Genomic DNA, 18,618 nt, shown 5'->3' on the forward strand with positions numbered 1-18,618 from the left:
AGTCTAACCTGTCCCTGAACTACAGTGTCAATGTTGCTGCTGTCACTGGTTGATCATTGTTAATAACGTGCTGGGGTCCTGTGAATCAATCGGGACGGATGTGTTGTGTTGCATATGTCTGCTCTTTAACCCTCTGAACCCCAAAACCATACCAGCGGGATGGAAATGCATGTTTATCACAGGCAGAAGATGTAGAAACCGTCATAGCCTGCATCAGAAAAAGCAACATTCAAATTGTGATATTTAATTAAAAAACATTTTATTCTACAGGTCTCATTTAAAATGTTGCCTCAAATAAACCGTTTACTCTCAACAGATCCTGTAAAAACATCAAATTGCTCCTCATCGTAACTAGGAAGCCATGATCAACTTGGCTGACACCAACAGTCACGTGCAAAAAAACTTCGGAAAATAAATTAACAAGTGTTTTCTTTTTTGTATATTCTATGGCAATGTCGCCGTGTTATTCTGCACACACGACATGTGTGAGTTCTTTCTACTTCTGGTCATGATCGTGCCGTTTCTATAGAGATGCAGGACTTTTCTTTGCAGTGAAAAACAAGAGCACAGACAATAAAATGTGACAGGAGAAGAAACAGACATTCAGAGGGTTAAAGTATGTTTTGTGTGGCGTTCAGCAGCTTCTGCTTTCCTTTCCGTCTGACTTGGTGATGCGACATTCAAGTATCTTTCAGTCCGTTTGGATTTCTGTCACTGTCGCTATTCAAATGGCAAGACAAGATTTCAGACCGCTCCACTGCCCAGCAGTTGATATCAAGCGCACCTAAGACAGTTCACATGTCTGTTGTATTGGCCCAGGTGAACCTTGCCCCTCCTCCTGTCCTTTCCTTTCTAACCCTGCCCGTGATGGTGACTTCTTCTCCCCTTCTCTTTTCTTTTCCTCTCCTTCTCTTTTTGTGGTCACCTCCCCTCCTTCCACTTCCTCTCCGTGTCATCTTCCCTCTTGCTGCCATGCTGTGTCCATGTAGGTTCAGATAGTCTCCAAAAAGCTGGACTTCAGCCACGTCGCCTCGCGCTTGGGCTCCAAGGACAATATGAAGCACGTTCCTGGTGGAGGGAATGTAAGTACTGCCTGGCCAACCAACCAGAGCGCAGCTGGCGAAAAGGAGCAACAGAGCGAAGAAGAAATATAATATTTTCAACTTATTTGTTTTTGCTCCTAAAATGGGAAAACCTAAAGAGAGCCAGTGCCAGTTCTACAGTATGTAAACAAGCTCCAGCTCCAGCACTTAGTTCAGAGGGAATCATTGGACAGCATGCTAGCAGCCTGATGTACAGCCCTCCCTCCCTTGCTTCCTTAAACTCTCCCTGTGTTGTCCTGTCACTAACTTACTAAACAAATAACAAGGTCAAGCGAGCAAACGCCACTGGCCTCCGATCAGCTCCGCCTCTGTTGAGCGTCTGGTTCTGTGGGAGAGGATCACCCCGGACTGAGAGGTCCATGTGGAACCTCCGGTTCTTCCTGAAATGATGCCGTCTCGCCCTGAGCTTCTTCTCTTGACGCGTGCTATTTTAAACGCCCTCTGCACCTGGGGGGACCTTCCGTCTTTACGGCACATATCAAAACATATTTTTACTACATTTATTTTTCAATGAGTGTTCGCTTAAAAAAAAGGATTGTGTCGGAATCAACCACTGTTTTGCAATTTGTTTGGGTTCTCAAAGTTCGGCAGCAGCAGCAACAGCAGCATGATCTCAGAGATGCCATCTGAATTATTCTCTTTTTGCACGATTGCCACAATATGGAGGACAGTTTGCGTTCCACCATTTGATTTCCCCTAATAGTGGTAATACAAGGCGTGACTGAAACTGAAGAAGAAACACCCGTATCCCTGCACACTGCTTTCATCACTTGTAGTAAAAAGTCTTGTGTGACGTTGGACAGGTGCAGATCCTCAACAAGAAGGTGGATTTGAGTAAGGTGACGTCCAAGTGCGGCTCCAAGGACAACATCAAGCACAAGCCTGGTGAGCTGGGAAACGTAGTTTTAGTTTTTATTAGATGCATGGTGCTTAAAAGCTCTCTATGTACACTGTATGAGTGTATGAGGTTCACCTAGACCAGTGTTTTTCAACCTTTTTTGAGCCGCGGCACATTTTCTACAATAAAAAAATCCCGCGGCACACCAACAACCCAAAAAGTTACAGAATGTCACAGTATTCAGTGTTTCCCCTAGGTTTACAGCTTTGGGGGGGGAGCGACTGACGGACATACTACATCGTGGCACCTCACAGTACTACAAAGTAATACTTCACAGTACTAGTGACTCCATCTGTGCTTTTATAAATAATAGAACATTGAAATCACTTTCAATTAAACCAGATTGCTCCATCAGACAAAAACAAATGTGTTATCACTTTGTTAGAAAAATGAAAATAAAGTTATATCCGTGCAAAAAATAACTAATATTTAGTTACAACTAAATAGCTTATTGTGGAAAACAACAAGCTATTTTTTTGCAAAACAGAATGAGTGCAGATGTGTGAGCATAACGTTGTATCATTAATAGTGGCTGCAGTGAGCTGCTTTCCTCTACAACTCTTTTTAAAACGAGGTAGATTTGATACAGCAGTTCTCAATTCATGCTCCATGTTGAGCGACGCAACAGCAGAAAAGACAACCTCACGGAGATCTCATAAAGATCGGCTTTTGGCGAAATGACAAGAATCGGCGAGTCGTACATGCGCATGTGACCTATTAACGGCGTACGGTAAAATCAGCATTTCCTCTTGCGCCCCACCTGTAATACGCCCCAGTTTGATAAATACTGACTTAAAGGAAACATAGTGTTCATTTATTTTAATGATGACCACAAAGTGAGCAGGCTTTGTCACTTGAGTGTGTTTTTCGGGCTTTTGGAAAAATATTTCCAGAGCCTCAGAAACGTCATTGATGGAGCGCCAGGCTGCAGCCTGTTGGATGTTTGTCTTGACCTACAAATACCTTAACTGTTGGGCTTTAAACATGAGAGCTCATAGCTTAAAATAGTGATAGCTTAAAGCAGAAAATCCCATTGTGAAAAGCACGCAACATATTTTTCGCCGCTCTCTCTGTCCACTGTGTGCTCTCCTGTGTGCATCGCATCGGGGCGGAAAGAGTTGTAGACGCGACCCAGAAATTACAAGCTGTCGTGTACGATCAATAACATACGGCCGTTTAGTTTGTTTAATAGCAGAACAAGGTGCAGACCTGTTCTATAGGAAACTACTAGGCCAGCCACTATATTGCAGGCTCAGGCGCTCAACAATGGAAAATTATTTGCGGTAGCTAAATAATATTTTTTTGGACCAATTAAGTGAAATTGGAAATTTTCTCACGGCACACCTGACGATCTGTCACGGCACACTGGTGTGCCGCGGCACAGTGGTTGACAATCACTGACCTAGACTATTACAGAGTAACACACCAGGTGATGTTCCAGAGAGATTTTGATTAAACTTTGAGCATCACATTATTTATCCAAAATACAGAGACTGAGACTCCTACAAATGTGTCCCTATTAGAACCACAATGTTGTATCCCATGGACATTTAAGTATGAACTCATATATTATTCTCAGGCTTTCAATCCAAAGCCAAATACATGCAGATTTCTTTCTTTCTGGATAAAAAAAAAAATTCATCAAAATAAATTAAACAAACTGGCATTTAAAGATAACAAATTTGGAAAATAAATTAATATTTGCGAGTGATGATGCAGACTTTTGATGTAGACATGTTTTTCCTCCAAGGACATCGCAACTTTTTTTGTGAGGCGCAAGGGTTACACAAGTGCATCAGTTAGGATATCATTATCACTGGTGTCAAACATTTAAGATAATATTTAAGAATAGTTGATGAAATAATGAACTGGTTTACTGTAAATGGGCTCGTGGATATGTGAGCTTGTGTCCATGCATGTGTATGGTTATCAATAACTTTCCGTGTGCGCTACAGGCGGAGGCGTCGTGAAGATCGAGTCCCACAAAGTGAGCTTCAGGGAAAAGCCTCAGTCCAAAGTGGGCTCCATGGACAACCTGAGCCAATCAACTGGAGGAGGAGACGCCAAGGTGAGGCGTTACTCTGTCTTGATGTTACATCCCTGTTCATTGGAAGGGACTGCAGAGGCATAATACAGAGCATCAAAAACATGTGTGAGTGAGAGTGAGTGAGTGAGAGTGGCTGCCATTACCCAGAGGCCTTCTGGCTGCAGTGGTGGTAGCGGTGCGAGTAGGCACCGTTGTGCGTGCTGATGGAGCAGTTTAACAAGGCTGGCATCATACTAAACAACTTTAAGTTTAAACTTACCAGTCTAACGTTGACTTTTCAGGAAGCGCTGATTGTTATACATGATTTATTCCACAGACCCCCTGATAGAGTACTGGGGACTCACACTTTGAAAATCACTGAGTTCTATTTCATCCTTACTGACCGCCAGAGGCAGTGTTCTCACACTGGATATCTTTCGTCTTGCGCTTGCGCAATTCGAGTACGTGTACCAAAAATGTCACGTGTGACCTCGGATGAGTCCCCAGCCGGGTATAACTTCCGGCCTCATCCTGAGATCATGTCCTTTTTCATCTTCTCGCTACGCACGCTAACGAATGTGTTAGCGTCAGCTAAAGCTGAAACTTGTGTAAACAGAGCTCGTCGCTGGTAGCCTTGTGACCTCCGGTCGGAGTCGCGGGTCTCTCGCCCTCCAAAGGCTGCGACAAGCTGTACCCTCGTAGGAGGGAACGGTGCGCTCGGCATCCGGACCGTCGAGCCAGGCAGCGTACCTATCCCCGGTCATCACCTCTACACCGTGAAGTATCGGGTGAGATCGACTAACATTATTTGCCGACAGCAGCAGATCCCATGATTGGCAGGGCGCTCTGAGGAGGGCTCCGGCTAATTAGCGGAGTGCTAACGGGCGCGCCGTTCGGCGCGGCTAGGTTGCTTACACCGTCGTGGCCGGCTTAAGCGAGCAGAGCGTCCCGTGCGGACCGACTTGGTGGCGCTGCGGGGTGAGTCGTTGACGATACTGAGCGCGTGCATCAATGTCGGTAGATATTGCGGCTGTTCTAGTGGCGAAGTGTCCCCAAGCTAAGAAGAAGCAGGCTAACCGAGACCACGCTAATTCTGACAGCTACTAGATTAGTAGCTGTCAGAAGACAGACTGTGCCGGCCTGTCTCCACAGTAGCACAGTGCTCTGAAGAAAGCGCTGAAGCTTTCTGGCTGATCACCAATAATCACAGCTGCTGGACTAGTGAAGAGAGCGCTGCACTCGCCTCTCCTAGACAGACTGTGCCCGACCTATTGCCACTCGACCGGTTCCCCACTAGCTCAGTGCTCTCGCTGAAGCTTCCTGGAGGAAACCGAGGAACACAGCTGCTGGACTAGTGAAGAGAGCGCTGCGCTCCCCTCTACTACTACTACTACTACTACTACTAGCTACTGGTAGAACATTGAGTCACGGTCATGTTTAACCTTGCCGGCTGTGGGACCTGTTTGGCTCCCCTCCAGCCTGAAGACGGCCATGAACTTTGCCCCTCCTGTCTGGGCCTCGAGCACCTAAGGGAGGGTGTCTCGGCAGACCCATGCATGCGGCATTATGCCTTACGCAGTGAGGGCCCCTCCCCAGGAGAGCTAAATCCGGAAGGTTGACTTCTAGGGTGGAGCTGCTGACTGCCGAGCTAGCTCAGATGAAGTCTCTTCTCCTGACCCTCCACCCTAGTGCGGGGGGGACTAGGGCATCAGATCCACCCCTGGCTGAGCCGGTCCTAGAGGAACCGGTCCTAGAGGAGGACATTGTCTCGTTGACAGTCGAATCCTGGCGTCCATGCAAGAGGCAGCAAGATGTGGCCTAGAGTACATGCCACCCGTCGAGCCTACTATTGCGTCTCTCATAGTTTCCCCTGAGGAGACTCTGAGGCCGGACGCCAGGTGTCCTCGACTCCAATGTCGGATCACGGACGACCTGCTTTGCCAAGCTTACAACATGGCAGCACGCATGGGCCGTATTGGCAATTCCCTCTCTCATCTTATGCTTGCCCTCTCAGTTTCTCTGCAGCAGGCTACCTTCGACACTACTGCCACCAGCCTCAGTGACGCTTCACTGCAGGCGTTTGCACTCATGTCAAGGGAACTCGGACCCATGATGTCGACCCTGGTTCAGACCCGCCGCCAGGTTTGGCTGGCGCAGTCACCCCTGTCAGAGGCATGTAGGCGGACCCTCCGTACGGTCCCAGTCGAACCCGGGGAGCTTTTACCAGGCAGCCGTTCTCCAGCCTTCGCCGAGACATGCCCGCACCGACCTAGAGGGTACACGGCGGCCCCCCGGGGCTATTTTCGGCCCCCAGCTTACCCCAGTAGCCACCAGCGCCTATTTTCACGTCCCCATTGTACCTCATCACAGACAGTTCCTTCGTTTTGCCTTCCAAGGCCGTTGTTCAGGGTGCTTCCATTCGGACTCTCCCTCTCCCCACGAGTGTTCACGAGATGTCGCGGCTGCCATTCTCCCCCTGCAAGCGCAGGGCATGAGGATATTGCCGTACCTGGACGATTGGCTGATCTGTAAGCCATCCCGGCTCAGGCTGCACAGGACACCTCTCGCCTTCTCTCTCATGTGGCCCGGTGGGACTTCAGGGTAAACATGGAGAAGAGCTCTCTGAGCCCTTCTCAGAGCATAACCTTCATCGGTCTAGCTCTGGACACGGCCACTATGAGAGGCCTGTCCGTCGCGCCAGCGTGTGGACAGCATCCTCCGCAGCCTCCCCCTCTTCCGAGGGGGCAGGCGGTTGCCCTACATCAACTTTCTTCGCCTCTTAGGCAAACTGACAGCTGCCTCAGCTGTCGTTCCCTTGGGCTTGCTGTCACTGCGCCCCTTGCAGAGATGGCTGAATAGCCTTCACTTGGACGTCAAGTGCCACAGGCACAGGACAGTAAGAGTGTCACAGCAGTGCCTCCGAGCTCTATCCCCGTGGAGGGAGAAAGCATACCTGTCAGGAGACGTTCTCATGGGCGTGCTCCCATCCCGTCGGGAGGTCGTCACGACAGATGCCTGCCTCTCAGGGTGGGGTGCAGTGTGGCAGAGCAGGACTGCTCGGGGGCAGTGGCCCGCTTAAGACCGCAGGGAACATGTCAATGTCCTGGAGCTACAGGCTGTGCACCTAGCGCTCAGACATTTCCTTCCACATTTGAGAGGAAAACATGTACTTGTTCGGTCGGACAATACTTTGACCGTGTTCCACATAAACCATCAAGGGGGCACCAGGTCTGCAGGATTGCTACGGGTTTCCCGTGCCCTCCTGACCTGGGCAGCCCCTCGCCTGACCAGACTTCGGGCAATGTATTTACCAGGGGAGCGGAACCAGATTGCAGATTCCCTCTCCCGTCACAAGCCTCCACCGGGGGAGTGGCGGCTTCACCCAGAGGTTGTGCACAGCATCTGGGGCCTCTTCGGGAGAGCAGAGGTGGATCTCTTTGCCTCAGAGAGATCGACCCACTGCCCCCGCTGGTTCTCCCTGGTAGAGAGGACCAGTCCTCTGGGTCAAGATGCCCTGGCTCATACGTGGCCGGAGGGCTTTCTTTATGCTTTCCCCCCAATTGTCCTGATCTTGCCAACGCTCCTCAGGGTTCTTCAGCAGGGCCACAGGCTGGTGCTGGTGGCCCCCTTATGGCCCGGCAGGACTTGGTTCCCTCTGCTGCACAGACTCTGTCGCGGGACGCCATGGCGCCTCCCCAACAGGAAGGATCTCCTATCGCAGCTAGGAGATCGGATCTGGCATCCCGACCCCAGGCGCCTTCACCTATGGGCCTGGCCGTTGCAGGGCCCGACCAGCTGCTGAGCAGCTGCACAGAACCAGTCAGGACGACGATTCTAAATGCCAGAGCGCCATCTACCCGTCTACAGTACGAGCGTAGATGGAGGCTGTTTTCCGACTGGTGCGGGGTTCACAACAAAGACCCAGTACAGTGCCCTGTGCCTACTGTACTCGAGTTTCTGCAGTCCCTCCTAGATAGGGGCCGGTCTCCCTCTATCCTGAGGGTTTACGTAGCTGCTATCTCATGGCAGCATGCTAGGATCGACAACGGCACTGTGGGGAGCCACAAGCTGGTGTCCCTCTCCTTGAGGGGGGCCTAGCGACTGCGACCTCCGAGCACCCCGAGGCCTCCTCCAGGGGACCTGTCCGTGGTACTGGACGCCCTATGCACACCTCCCTTTGAACCCACAACAGAGACAGAGCTGCGATGGCATTCAGCAAAGACCGTCTTTCTCCTTGCCATCACGTCGGCAAAGCGGGTAGGCGAGTTACACGCCCTGTTGGTGAGTGAATCCTGTTTGAGGTGGAACTCAGATGGCTCGGTTGTTACACCATGGCCTAATGCAGCATTTCTCCCGAAGGGACTGACACGCTCGCACCTCAACCAACCTATCCAGCTCGCACAGTTTAACCCTCCATTGGGAGAGGAGAGGTCAGGGCTACTGTGCCCAGTGCTGGTCCTCAGAGCCTATGTCGAGGCCACCGCAGGCGGTCGGAAGAGCTTTTTGTCTGCTATGGGGGACCTAGGAAAAACGGCGCCTGTCCCACTGGATAGTGGAAGCCATTGCCTGTGCATACAGGGCGTACGGCCGGGCGCTGCCGCCCGGAGTAAGGGGCCATTCTACCTGGAGTGTCTCCACGTCATTGGCAACCCTGAGAGGTGTGTCCATGGAGGATATATGTGCGGCGGCCTCATGGGCATCACTGAGCACATTTACCAGATACTACAGAGTGAACGTTGCCACCCCTCACCCATTGGGTGCGGTTCTTCGTCCAGATTCCTCTGCCTGAGTCAGACGAGGTAGGTTCCTGTACTGGTATTGGTATACGTAGGGTTTTGTGTTGGCCGGTGACCTGCAGACCAGAATGAGGAACTAATTGTCCTAATTGTCCTTCAAGGTCTTAAGTAAAGGAACAGCTCAAAGCCAAAGGATTTCTCTGTAACGTTATACATTCATGACTAAATTAGATAATAATTAGTTGAAAAATCTGAAAAGCTTAATTGACAGTGAGTTGTTGTTCCACCACTGTTAAGGTTGGGCGGCCTGTCATGACCATCTGCAGCCCCGAGCCCTCCCAAAGCAACCGGCTCCCTTTCTCCTGACCTTTCTGTCCGGCTGTTGTGCAGATGCCTCCCCGCGGGGCAGAACTGCAGCTCGGCTCCTGTCCTGCACGTTTAGAGAGAAGATAGGCGTGCAGAGAGAGGATGTTGACATGATGGTCAGAGTTCGGCAATACGAGAATTTTTTTGGGGGCAAATTGATCAGAAAAGATGTCACCTGTCGCCCCTCAGCCTCCGGCAGCTCACCTGCGTTTCATGATCCCCACGTGATCCCATCCTTCACTCACATCTCCACGTTTTCACTCCTAGTTGTCATCTTGCAGCCTCCAACCGAGTGAAGATACATAATAGAAAGGACAAATAAAAATAGCATCTGGTAACAATGACCCGTAATGCCGTGTTCACACCGGACGCGACGCGAATTTGCGGTGCTGCGTCCACCGCGGAAGTTTGCTCGCGCGAGTAGAAAGAGGGTGTTCACACCAAATGCGAATTTGCGGCGCGACCAAAGGGGCGTGGCTTAGCTCTGTTGCTTGCCTCTGTGAGAGACAAGCGACGAAGCTTTCATTTCCGCTATCGACCATGGAATAAATAACCACTAGTTCTGCTTTATATTTGTTGTGGAAGTCCCAAACATGTCGGAACATGAAACGCCCTCGTATTTGGGTTCATAACATCATCCGTTGCCACACACAGCTCCTCCAGGAACAGCGTCTCGCGTATCTCCGTAAAACGATACAGATTATGCCATCCAACATGGAAATAACCACCAGTTCTGCTTTATACTTTTTGTGTAAACTCCATATATGTCGGAACATCAAACTCCATGGTGTCTGGGTTCATACTATTATCCGTAGTCCCACAACAGCGTCTCAATAAAGCCGCTGTCAGCGCTGGTTCAGGCGGAGCAGCAGCAGTTTCATTCAGGAACGGGGAGACGGCGGTGGTGACGGGCGGAGCTTCTCAACGCTGATTCTCAACGCTGATTCTCAACGCTGATTCTCAACGCTGATTCTCAACGCTGATTGGCTGCCGCAACTTTGCGTCACGCGATTTATCCGCCAGAGTTGGGATAATTCAACTCGCGCGAATTCGCGCCGCGTCCTTCGCTTTGTTCGCCCCAGGTCAAACGTTCTGTTCGCGCCGCCTCCAACGCGTCTATCTCGCCGCAAATTCGCGCCGCAGCGCGTCTGTGGATTGACTTTACATGTAAACTGGTCGCGCCGCAAATTTGCGTCGCGTCCGGTGTGAACACGGCATAAGAAGAGCATTTTGCTCTTTTTTTTGTTTTGCTTTTTGTTTTTAGAAAATGTGTGTAGAGCCTTAGAACATGCTCCATGTCCTTTTATGTTTAGCAGAGGTGCTTTCTTTTTAAAGCTGGCAATATTCTATATTTTTCTTACTGTCGTCAGATTCTATGAAAAGACCAAACCAGCAATACTAAAGTATCATACATGTATCCAAATCTGTGCCATAGAGCTCCATTGTTGTCCAAGAACTATTACAAACACATCAATGAGCTACACTATTGGACTGTGACATGTTCCCTCATCACCATGAACACACACACACACACACACACACACACACACACACACACACACGAACAAATCACAAGCATTAATGTCTTCTTTCAGGAAGGTTTATTGTAGTTCATGTTGACTCAATCCCAAACACACCGTCCCACTGCCACAAATACTCACTAGAACATCGGATGTGGATTGATCCGTCACTGAAAATAAATGCACTATTTCCTCCTGCTTGAGGGGCCTTTGCTAAAAGCAGGATCACGAGACGTGTGTGTGTGTGTGTGTGTGTGTGTGTGTGTTTGTGTGTGTGTGTGTGTGTGCTGCAATAGCATCAGTTCTATCAGAACTGAAGAGAATATTTCTCCCAAATGGCTTCTGCAAGAGTTTGATTGACAGATGGATCATAATTTTTTGATCAAATGCCCGCTTGACATGGCCTACTCTGTGTTTCTAGGCTGAGGGGGCCCAGGAGACGACAGAAGGGAGCGGGACCCCCCTGAGTAGCACCTCGGCCCCGGGCCCCGAGCTGGGGCAGACAGGGAGCCCTGCCACCCAGGAGAACGGCCTGAAGGAGGGTGCTGCCTGCGATAGTGAGGGCCTCCGGGAGCCCCAGGCTCTGGACTCTCGCATCCCAGAGACAAGTATGTTTGTTTGTGTTTGTGTGTGTGTGTGTGTGTGTGTGTGTGTGTGTGTGTGTGTGTGTGTGTGTGTGTGTGTGTGTGTGTGTGTGTGTGTGTGCCGGCCCCATCTGCTGTCGGGATGCTCGGGTAAAAGCTGATGAAGCCAAGCGATACCCTTTTTGCGAGGAAACAAGCTGAAACGTAGCATACTGTGCAGTAAAGTAGACGCCCCATGGCTGATGAACTGTCTGTCTGTGCTCATCATGTTGTCTGCCGTCCAAAGCACCTGATCACACCGTCGTCTCCTAACTTCTTATCTTGCAGGCATCTAATTCTTCTATCCCTCTGCCCTCCTCATCTCAACCTCCCCCGCAACATCACCTCCTTTTCCCCTTCCCCACCTTCTCCTGCCTGTGTTTTTTTCTTTCTCCCTTACCTCCTCCCCCTTTTTTTTTTCTTCTCTCAACCTTTCTGCCGCAGATTGAGTCTTTCAAGCTCAACTTCCGCGAGAATGCTTGCTCTCGCACGGACCACGAAGCCGACATCATCACCTGGCCGACCCCCCGGGACGAATGACAACAACAGACCCCGCCCACACGGCTCCTCCCATTCTCTACACCAAAACCACCACTACCCGCCGGCTCCCGGCAGTGTCTCCCTCAGCGAATCTTCTGGCTCCCCTCTGCCCCTCCTTGATGCATCTTCAGGGAGACGACAGCAGATCCTATTCCCTTCTTTCCTCCCATCGAGCCTGAGAGCTCCTTTCATCCTAAAACCAGCTGTTCTGGTACCGACTTCATGTTATCATGCCTCCTCTCTCATCATCATGCGCTATAGCAACCCCACCCACCCTATGTTTGGCTGAAGTGACTGTATAGACTAAGCTTGGGAATCTATGTGGAGTAAAAGGTTTTTTTCTCACATATTCGGTTGCTGTAATCAGTGGGTTCCTCTCGGTGGTGGACCCTGACACCCCCTCTCGCACCATCTCACCTCCACACACAGTAAGCCGTGATCCCAGCGTGCTAAACCCCCCCGGCTTCTGTCAAACGAATAGCTTCTCTTTTTCCTCGTGACTCCAGGAGCCGTTTGTTTCCCGATGACCGCTTCGCCTCCGCTTCAGTGACATCACAGTAATTCATCGTGCATCTCATCCGCTTCATCGCCCTCACTATAACTCACCATACACAAGCTGACAAACAAAACAAAAAACAACGCTAGATAACAAGTAGGCTGTTTGAACCATTTTAGGCTGTTTAACTCTTTATTCTCTGTGTTTGTGATGGTGTGTTCGAGTGACAAATTGTGTAAAAATGAGCTTTGGTGTTTTGTTCGGATATTGTTTCTGTCTCTTTCGTTCCTCCTAGTTTCTTGATTTTTTTTAATAGGTTTTATTTATTTATTGTACGTTTCTTCCCGCGCGAGCAATACAGCGGGCGGTCTTTTAACTCCGACATTACTCAGAAAGTTTTGGAATCACGCACAGGTTTTTTTGTAAACCAAGACACACTTAAAAATAAAAAGATATTCACGGGGAGGGAGGAAGTGAGAGGCGTGGTGTTGCTCCAATGGGGGAGAGGGCGTTCAAGGCTAAACACGTGTTGGAACCTGGAAGTTTATTAAAAATGGAACGGGGTTAGTAGAGAAGCTGTTAAATCCAACTTTCCCTTGAGTTGCGAAGTCCCTTTACAGGCGTCTCTATGAGGGTTGTGGTAGCATGTGGTGTGGCGGTAGCTGAAAACAAAACCATCTCTGATGTGTGTGTCTCTAACACTTTCTTATTGTTGGAGTATTCGAACATGGTGTGGCTTTATACTCTTCTCTTGTAGCAATGTATTCAACGGTTGCCTCCAATTGCCTTTATAATGCATGGCCAGATTATATGATATCAGCCTTTGTGCATCATAACGCCATGTGTTGTGGTTTGGTACCATCCGTATATCTCGGGAGCAATCCTGGACTATGACCTTTACCACCGACGGACAGGAAGTGCTGGTTTCTGATGGATCTTTTTGCTCCTCATTAATTCTACCGCTTGGAGCCAGCTGCAGATTTGTATACAGTGACATACAAAGATTACAAAGTTCAGATTTGTCTCCAAATTAATTCTGCTCCTCATTAACTTGTCAGCCATCACTGCATCGCTTCCTCGCTCAGTTCTAGGTATAGTTTCGTCAAAAGGGGCTGGATATCTTCTGGAATGTTTTTATATCAGTCTCACTACTAAAACTAAAACACATTTTTAAGGACATCTTAAACCTGCATCATTTTTTTGTGGGGGCCACTTGGATTTCAATCTTCATTTTTTATATCAGAGTGGTTTACAATATGTACAACATACGACATCTTCTGTCTTTAGACCCTCGCATCAGAAAAGGAAAGTCTCCCCCCAAGAAATATAAACCTTAACGTGGGAAAGCAGCCCAAATAAGCTGTTATTAAGGCAAACGTAACAACAGCTATATTATGCTGTTATTACGTGAATGTGGATGCTACTCTGTGCATCCACATCCAGGAGACACAGAGTAGCATGAGTAAGTCCAATATTCCCCCTCATCCGGCTGGTGCCCACCAACTCCTAAGGGAGATCTGAGGCTCTTTGTCTGTTTGCAGATGTTTGGTCCTATCGGGAGCATACTTTGTCAGAAGCTTTTTTTGGAACGTGTGTTAATGACAGAGGTGTTGAGACTGAACCAAAATCAGTGAAGCTGTGTCCTGTAAAACCAAAACAATGAGCTGAAAGGTGGTAGAATGCTCTGTGGACCCGAAGGGGAACTATTCTCTCTGTGTGCTCGCCGCTTGTTGTTCCCTTTAACAGAAGAAGACAAAGGTCTCACATGTTTAATATTCTCTAAACACGGGTAGCCGTACGAGACTTAAACTAAGTAGAACAAAGTTCTAACATCTGAAAGATTATCAATCTCACAGTTTTCTTTGGGTTTCTTTTTCTTTTAACTACAATTATGTTGAGTAACGAAAAGCAAGTGTGATAATGGCGAACGCCTTTGCAGAAATGACTTATTTACAATTGAGTTTGAAGACCAAAGCTCCGTTGACCACCCTCTATAGACGACCTGGAACACTCCTGACGTTTCCTGTTCAAATGATCCCTAAAGAAGCTTTGACGGAACTAAATTGCACCTTAATGCTTTAATACTCCAAGAGGGCTCACTGTGATGGAGTGTTGCTATTTGATTACACGTGTGGTACACATGTGGTTAAGTAGCTTAATGAATGACATTTTGCGCGATGACATGAATAGAGCAATAAACTGAATTACAGTGCCCTCATTACTATTCAATCATGAAACAGTTAGATTCAGATCCAGTCACGATTTAGTTTCATATTGGAATCCTTTAAAAATGTTATGAAATAGAAGAGAGAAAAGGCCTTTTAAGATCGATGCCGGTTTTTAGACAAAATAGGCAATAAATTCATGTCTTCTGAAAGTGGGAACGATTCACATATGCAGACGTTGAGTTCCCTTTCTGCCGGTTGAGGATTGAATGTTGTGAAAAAGTGCAGCTGTCATCAAAAAGTCGAATCGCTTTGTTTGTGCCGCGGCTGTCGCATAGCTCCATTCACTCCTCGTGCCTGACCCCGACCACGGTTTAGCTCCAGAGTTTTTACTCAACGCTTCTTGTGAGATTGCACACGGATGTAAATAGATATTTTATTGTCGATGCACTCTCCATGGCCCTAGAAAAAGAACAAAAAACAGTATGCATCAGTTGGGGGTTCGGATCAGCTTTCATGTCGATGCCCCTTTCATGGTTCTGGGGGAGGCGTTTTTATTACGGCTATTATTCTGATTATTAGCATGACACAATTGAAAAGGTGCGCCTTTTTCATCAGAAAGGCGCCTCTGAAGTGAAAGAATGTCTTTTGAGATATATTGTGCTAAAGACGCAACACTTTTGTATACGTGTTTATCGTCGTGTTCCCGGCGCCTCGGTGTGGTCATGCCGGACGGACGATACTTTTGATTTGCGACAGCAGCTCGATCTTAGAAATGTTGAACTGGCAAAAGTAGAGCTTGATTCCTTTCCACTGTTGAAGCCCAGTCTTAAGAGACGAGGATAATGTTCGGACTACCTGGTAAACCTCTCTGTGGGTGTGAGACACGTGACACATCACAGTGGGCAAAGGGAAGCTCTTGTTCAAGCAAGACCCTCAAGTGCAGAGGTCGATGTGTAGGCGTGTTCATTTGAAGTAATGCATATTAAACATGTTGGCCGCTACACATACTCTTGTCTGAGGTTAACTAACCGTAGTAGTGAGGTTTAGCTTGTGTAATAAATGCTCCTCGGTAATCTACCCTCTTAGAGCTTCTTCTGCCGCCGCTGCACTCATGCAAGAGTCACACTCACTAACAAACAGAGCATGCTGAAAAACAACATCGGGATGTGTTAGGTAGACTTACTGTGTCATTTGCAGAACCTCATTGTTGTTGTTTTTTTTGTGCCGTTTGTTTTTGTTGTTGTTTTTCCCTTCATTAATTTTAATTTTATTTTTTTGGTTTGGAAAAAATAGTGTTTATTGTGATTACTTGTTAATTAGTGATGTGATTATTGAACATGAAATAAAAATGGACTAAAACTCTCGTTTGTGTTTGACCTTTTTCTGTTTCGGACTGTTTCTGGGGGCCCAAGGGCGTTCCGTGTGGAACTTTGAATAAACAAGCAAACAGCGTTCAGTCCCACTCTGAACGGCCACACACCAGAACGAGCTCTGCACCAAACTATGAAGAAAAAACTATGAGAAAAAACTCATAGAAACTGCATGGTATCCACTATGAAGTATGCAAGGCCAGGCTTAGCTTTTAAATAAGCCCACTGGACAAAAAATACAAACTTATCCCACTATTGCAACATTATTGTGCTATGCATTTTTTTCTTTTCTCTATAAACTTCTGTATTCATAGGCCGAATGCAATCGAACGTTGGAGCGGCTTTGGATGAAAGCAGGTAGACAGTAAAAAGAGGCAGAAAGCATTTGCCGCAATGCAATCTGGGAACCCACCGGCCGTCGCTGTTTTAGCTTTTCATTGGTTTCAAATGAGTTGTAAACTGGTTACTTGTTCACATAGTCTCTAAAGTTTAGTCTCACATCTCAAGTTGTAATGTGATTGTAATCAATCAGCAGCACACGGAAGAGGAAGTGTTGGCTCAGAGATCTGCTGGCCCCCAGAAACACAGCTCCCTGCCCTCAGAGGCTTATCTGTGAATAATAAAAAAAAACCTGCCTAAAACATTAGGCAGGGCTAACATTATTAGAGATCATGCCATACACCCTCCCACTCCGTGATGAACTGCATTCTGCTTTATTATTATTCAGTTGATTCCGTCAGAATCCCCCCCATCTTTAAACAAGCGTATAGTTATGGCTGGCTCAGGTTTGCCCTGGTCCAGCCCCTAGATATGCTGCTATAGGCCTAGACTGCTGGGGGACATCTTTGGATATACTGAGCTCCTCCTTTCCTTCTCTTCCTCTTTCGCTCCTCTCCTCCTCTTCACCTCTTCTTTTTCTCCTTCTGGATAAATGATTGTCTCTTCAATGCATATTACTAACTCTACTTTCTTTTTCCATGGATTCGTGGCTGCCTGGAACCAGGGGGAGGACCGGGGACCCCCTGGTCCTGCTGATGCAACTGGCCTGGAGCCGGTCCTGCCAGCTGCCATGGCCCTGCTTTCTCCTCCCACTGCCCCTGGGATGCCGCTCCTCTCTACCTCCTTCTGCTTAATGGGTCGTGGCTATCTGGATCATGGACCATGCATACTACTCATTATATGAATAATTTCTGTCACATTCATTTGAATGTGCTGTAACTCCGTTACGTTATTCATTCTGTCCACATGACATCTATTGCTTCTGTCCATCCGGGGAGAGGGATCCTCCTCTGTTGCTCTCCCTCAGGTTTCTTCCCCTTTTTTCCATGTGAAAGGGTTTTTACTATCTTTATTGGGGGAGTTTTTCCTGATCCGATGTGAGGTCCCGGGACAGGGATGTCATGTGTACAGATTGTAAAGCCCTCCGAGGCAAACTTGTATTTGTGATGTTTGGCTATACAAAATAAACTGAATTGAATTGAATTATTAGGAATCAACTCAGATAAAGTCTTTTTTTTTTAGCTGTTTTGTTTTTTATATACAGCACTTTACAACTGCTGTACAACTTACAACTTTTCATTTTTTTTGACCAGACAATCGTATAATATTGGATCTTAAGCATCTTATGCAACTATACTGACACTTTCTAGTTTTATAACTATTCTTGCTCCTCATGCCATTATTATATTGACCAAAGGATTGGTTTACACACATTGTATGCATTACTCACAATACAATTACAGTTTATTATACACAGGTGTTCTACAATCATAAAGTTCATCCCAGAATCCACTCAAACAAAGGAGACGGCCTCACTACATAGAAGAACTCGGCGACCCCGGTATGTGGTAATTAGAGGCTAATTCCAATGTTGGCCGCTGGGGGCAGCAACACACAACTAGCTACCCGTCTGCTGCATATCAGGAGAAGAAGACCGTTACTAGGGCAACGTCAACATCATCTCGGGTTGCTGGCTCTTTAGCTAGTTAGCTTGCGTTGAAAGTTTTAGCGTTAATTTACATTTTCTCGCGTTTACCCCTGTCAAGTAAACTTGCTAACAAAACAGCGTTTTCCGGTTGAAACATTTAGAAACATCTACTGTGGAAGAAAAGGACCGATAAGCAAGAAGGAGTTTGGTTTAAGGTACGAAACACTTGCTAGCTTAGCGTACTCGTGCTGTTCCGGGGCAACGAGTAGCGCTAGAGTTACGTTAGTTCTGACTAATGTAGCTAACGGCTAGCGTCGGGTAAACAGAGAGAGTTTAGCTGTAGTTCACGTTACATTAAGTCGTACAGACGACGTCAACCTTTCCCTGACATTAACGCTACATAGCTAACGCTACATAGCTAACGCTAACGCCGTTGGTCGTTAATTCTGAAGTCCGTAACGTCACAGTCATAACAAACATGTAGGCAGCTAACGGTACTTTATTCTTGTATTCTGCCTCTTGGCTTTTATTGTAAGCTTTCGTCCTTTTTTAATGTGTTTGAAGATAACTATTAGCAACGTAAAGCACATAGGTACTCTAATAACAACACACAGCTATAGGACTCAATTAAATTTATTTTGTAGAGCCCAAATTCACAAATAAAAATTTGCCTCAAGGGCTATACAATCTGTACACATGGGACATCCTCTGTCCCGGGACCTCACACCGGCACAGGAAGCCTGTTTTATAAGCATAAGTGAGACAGATTTTGGTTCACAAGCCTCAACACCTTTTTTAAAACAGCTTCCCACCTAGTGCCAGGTGAGTGTTGCCCCATATCATAA

The 18,618-nt window shown here is 47.5% G+C and overlaps 1 protein-coding gene across 1 annotated transcript in view; it reads left to right on the top strand.

Annotated features, from left to right (window-relative positions):
- Nucleotides 1–11,806, top strand: part of LOC306751086 (uncharacterized protein) — a 93,513-nt gene extending 81,707 nt beyond the window's left edge. Inside the window, exons 14-18 of the mRNA XM_079234613.1 lie at nucleotides 990–1,082; nucleotides 1,907–1,988; nucleotides 3,957–4,069; nucleotides 11,071–11,257; nucleotides 11,717–11,806. Coding sequence (XP_079090739.1) covers nucleotides 990–1,082; nucleotides 1,907–1,988; nucleotides 3,957–4,069; nucleotides 11,071–11,257; nucleotides 11,717–11,721 — 480 coding nt within the window. The 3' untranslated portion in view covers nucleotides 11,722–11,806. The remainder of the gene's footprint in view (nucleotides 1–989; nucleotides 1,083–1,906; nucleotides 1,989–3,956; nucleotides 4,070–11,070; nucleotides 11,258–11,716) is intronic.
- The last annotated feature ends 6,812 nt before the right edge of the window (nucleotides 11,807–18,618 follow it).

Source organism: Taurulus bubalis (assembly GCF_910589615.1).
Source record: "Taurulus bubalis genome assembly, chromosome: 18".
Classification (NCBI taxonomy): domain Eukaryota; kingdom Metazoa; phylum Chordata; class Actinopteri; order Perciformes; family Cottidae; genus Taurulus; species Taurulus bubalis.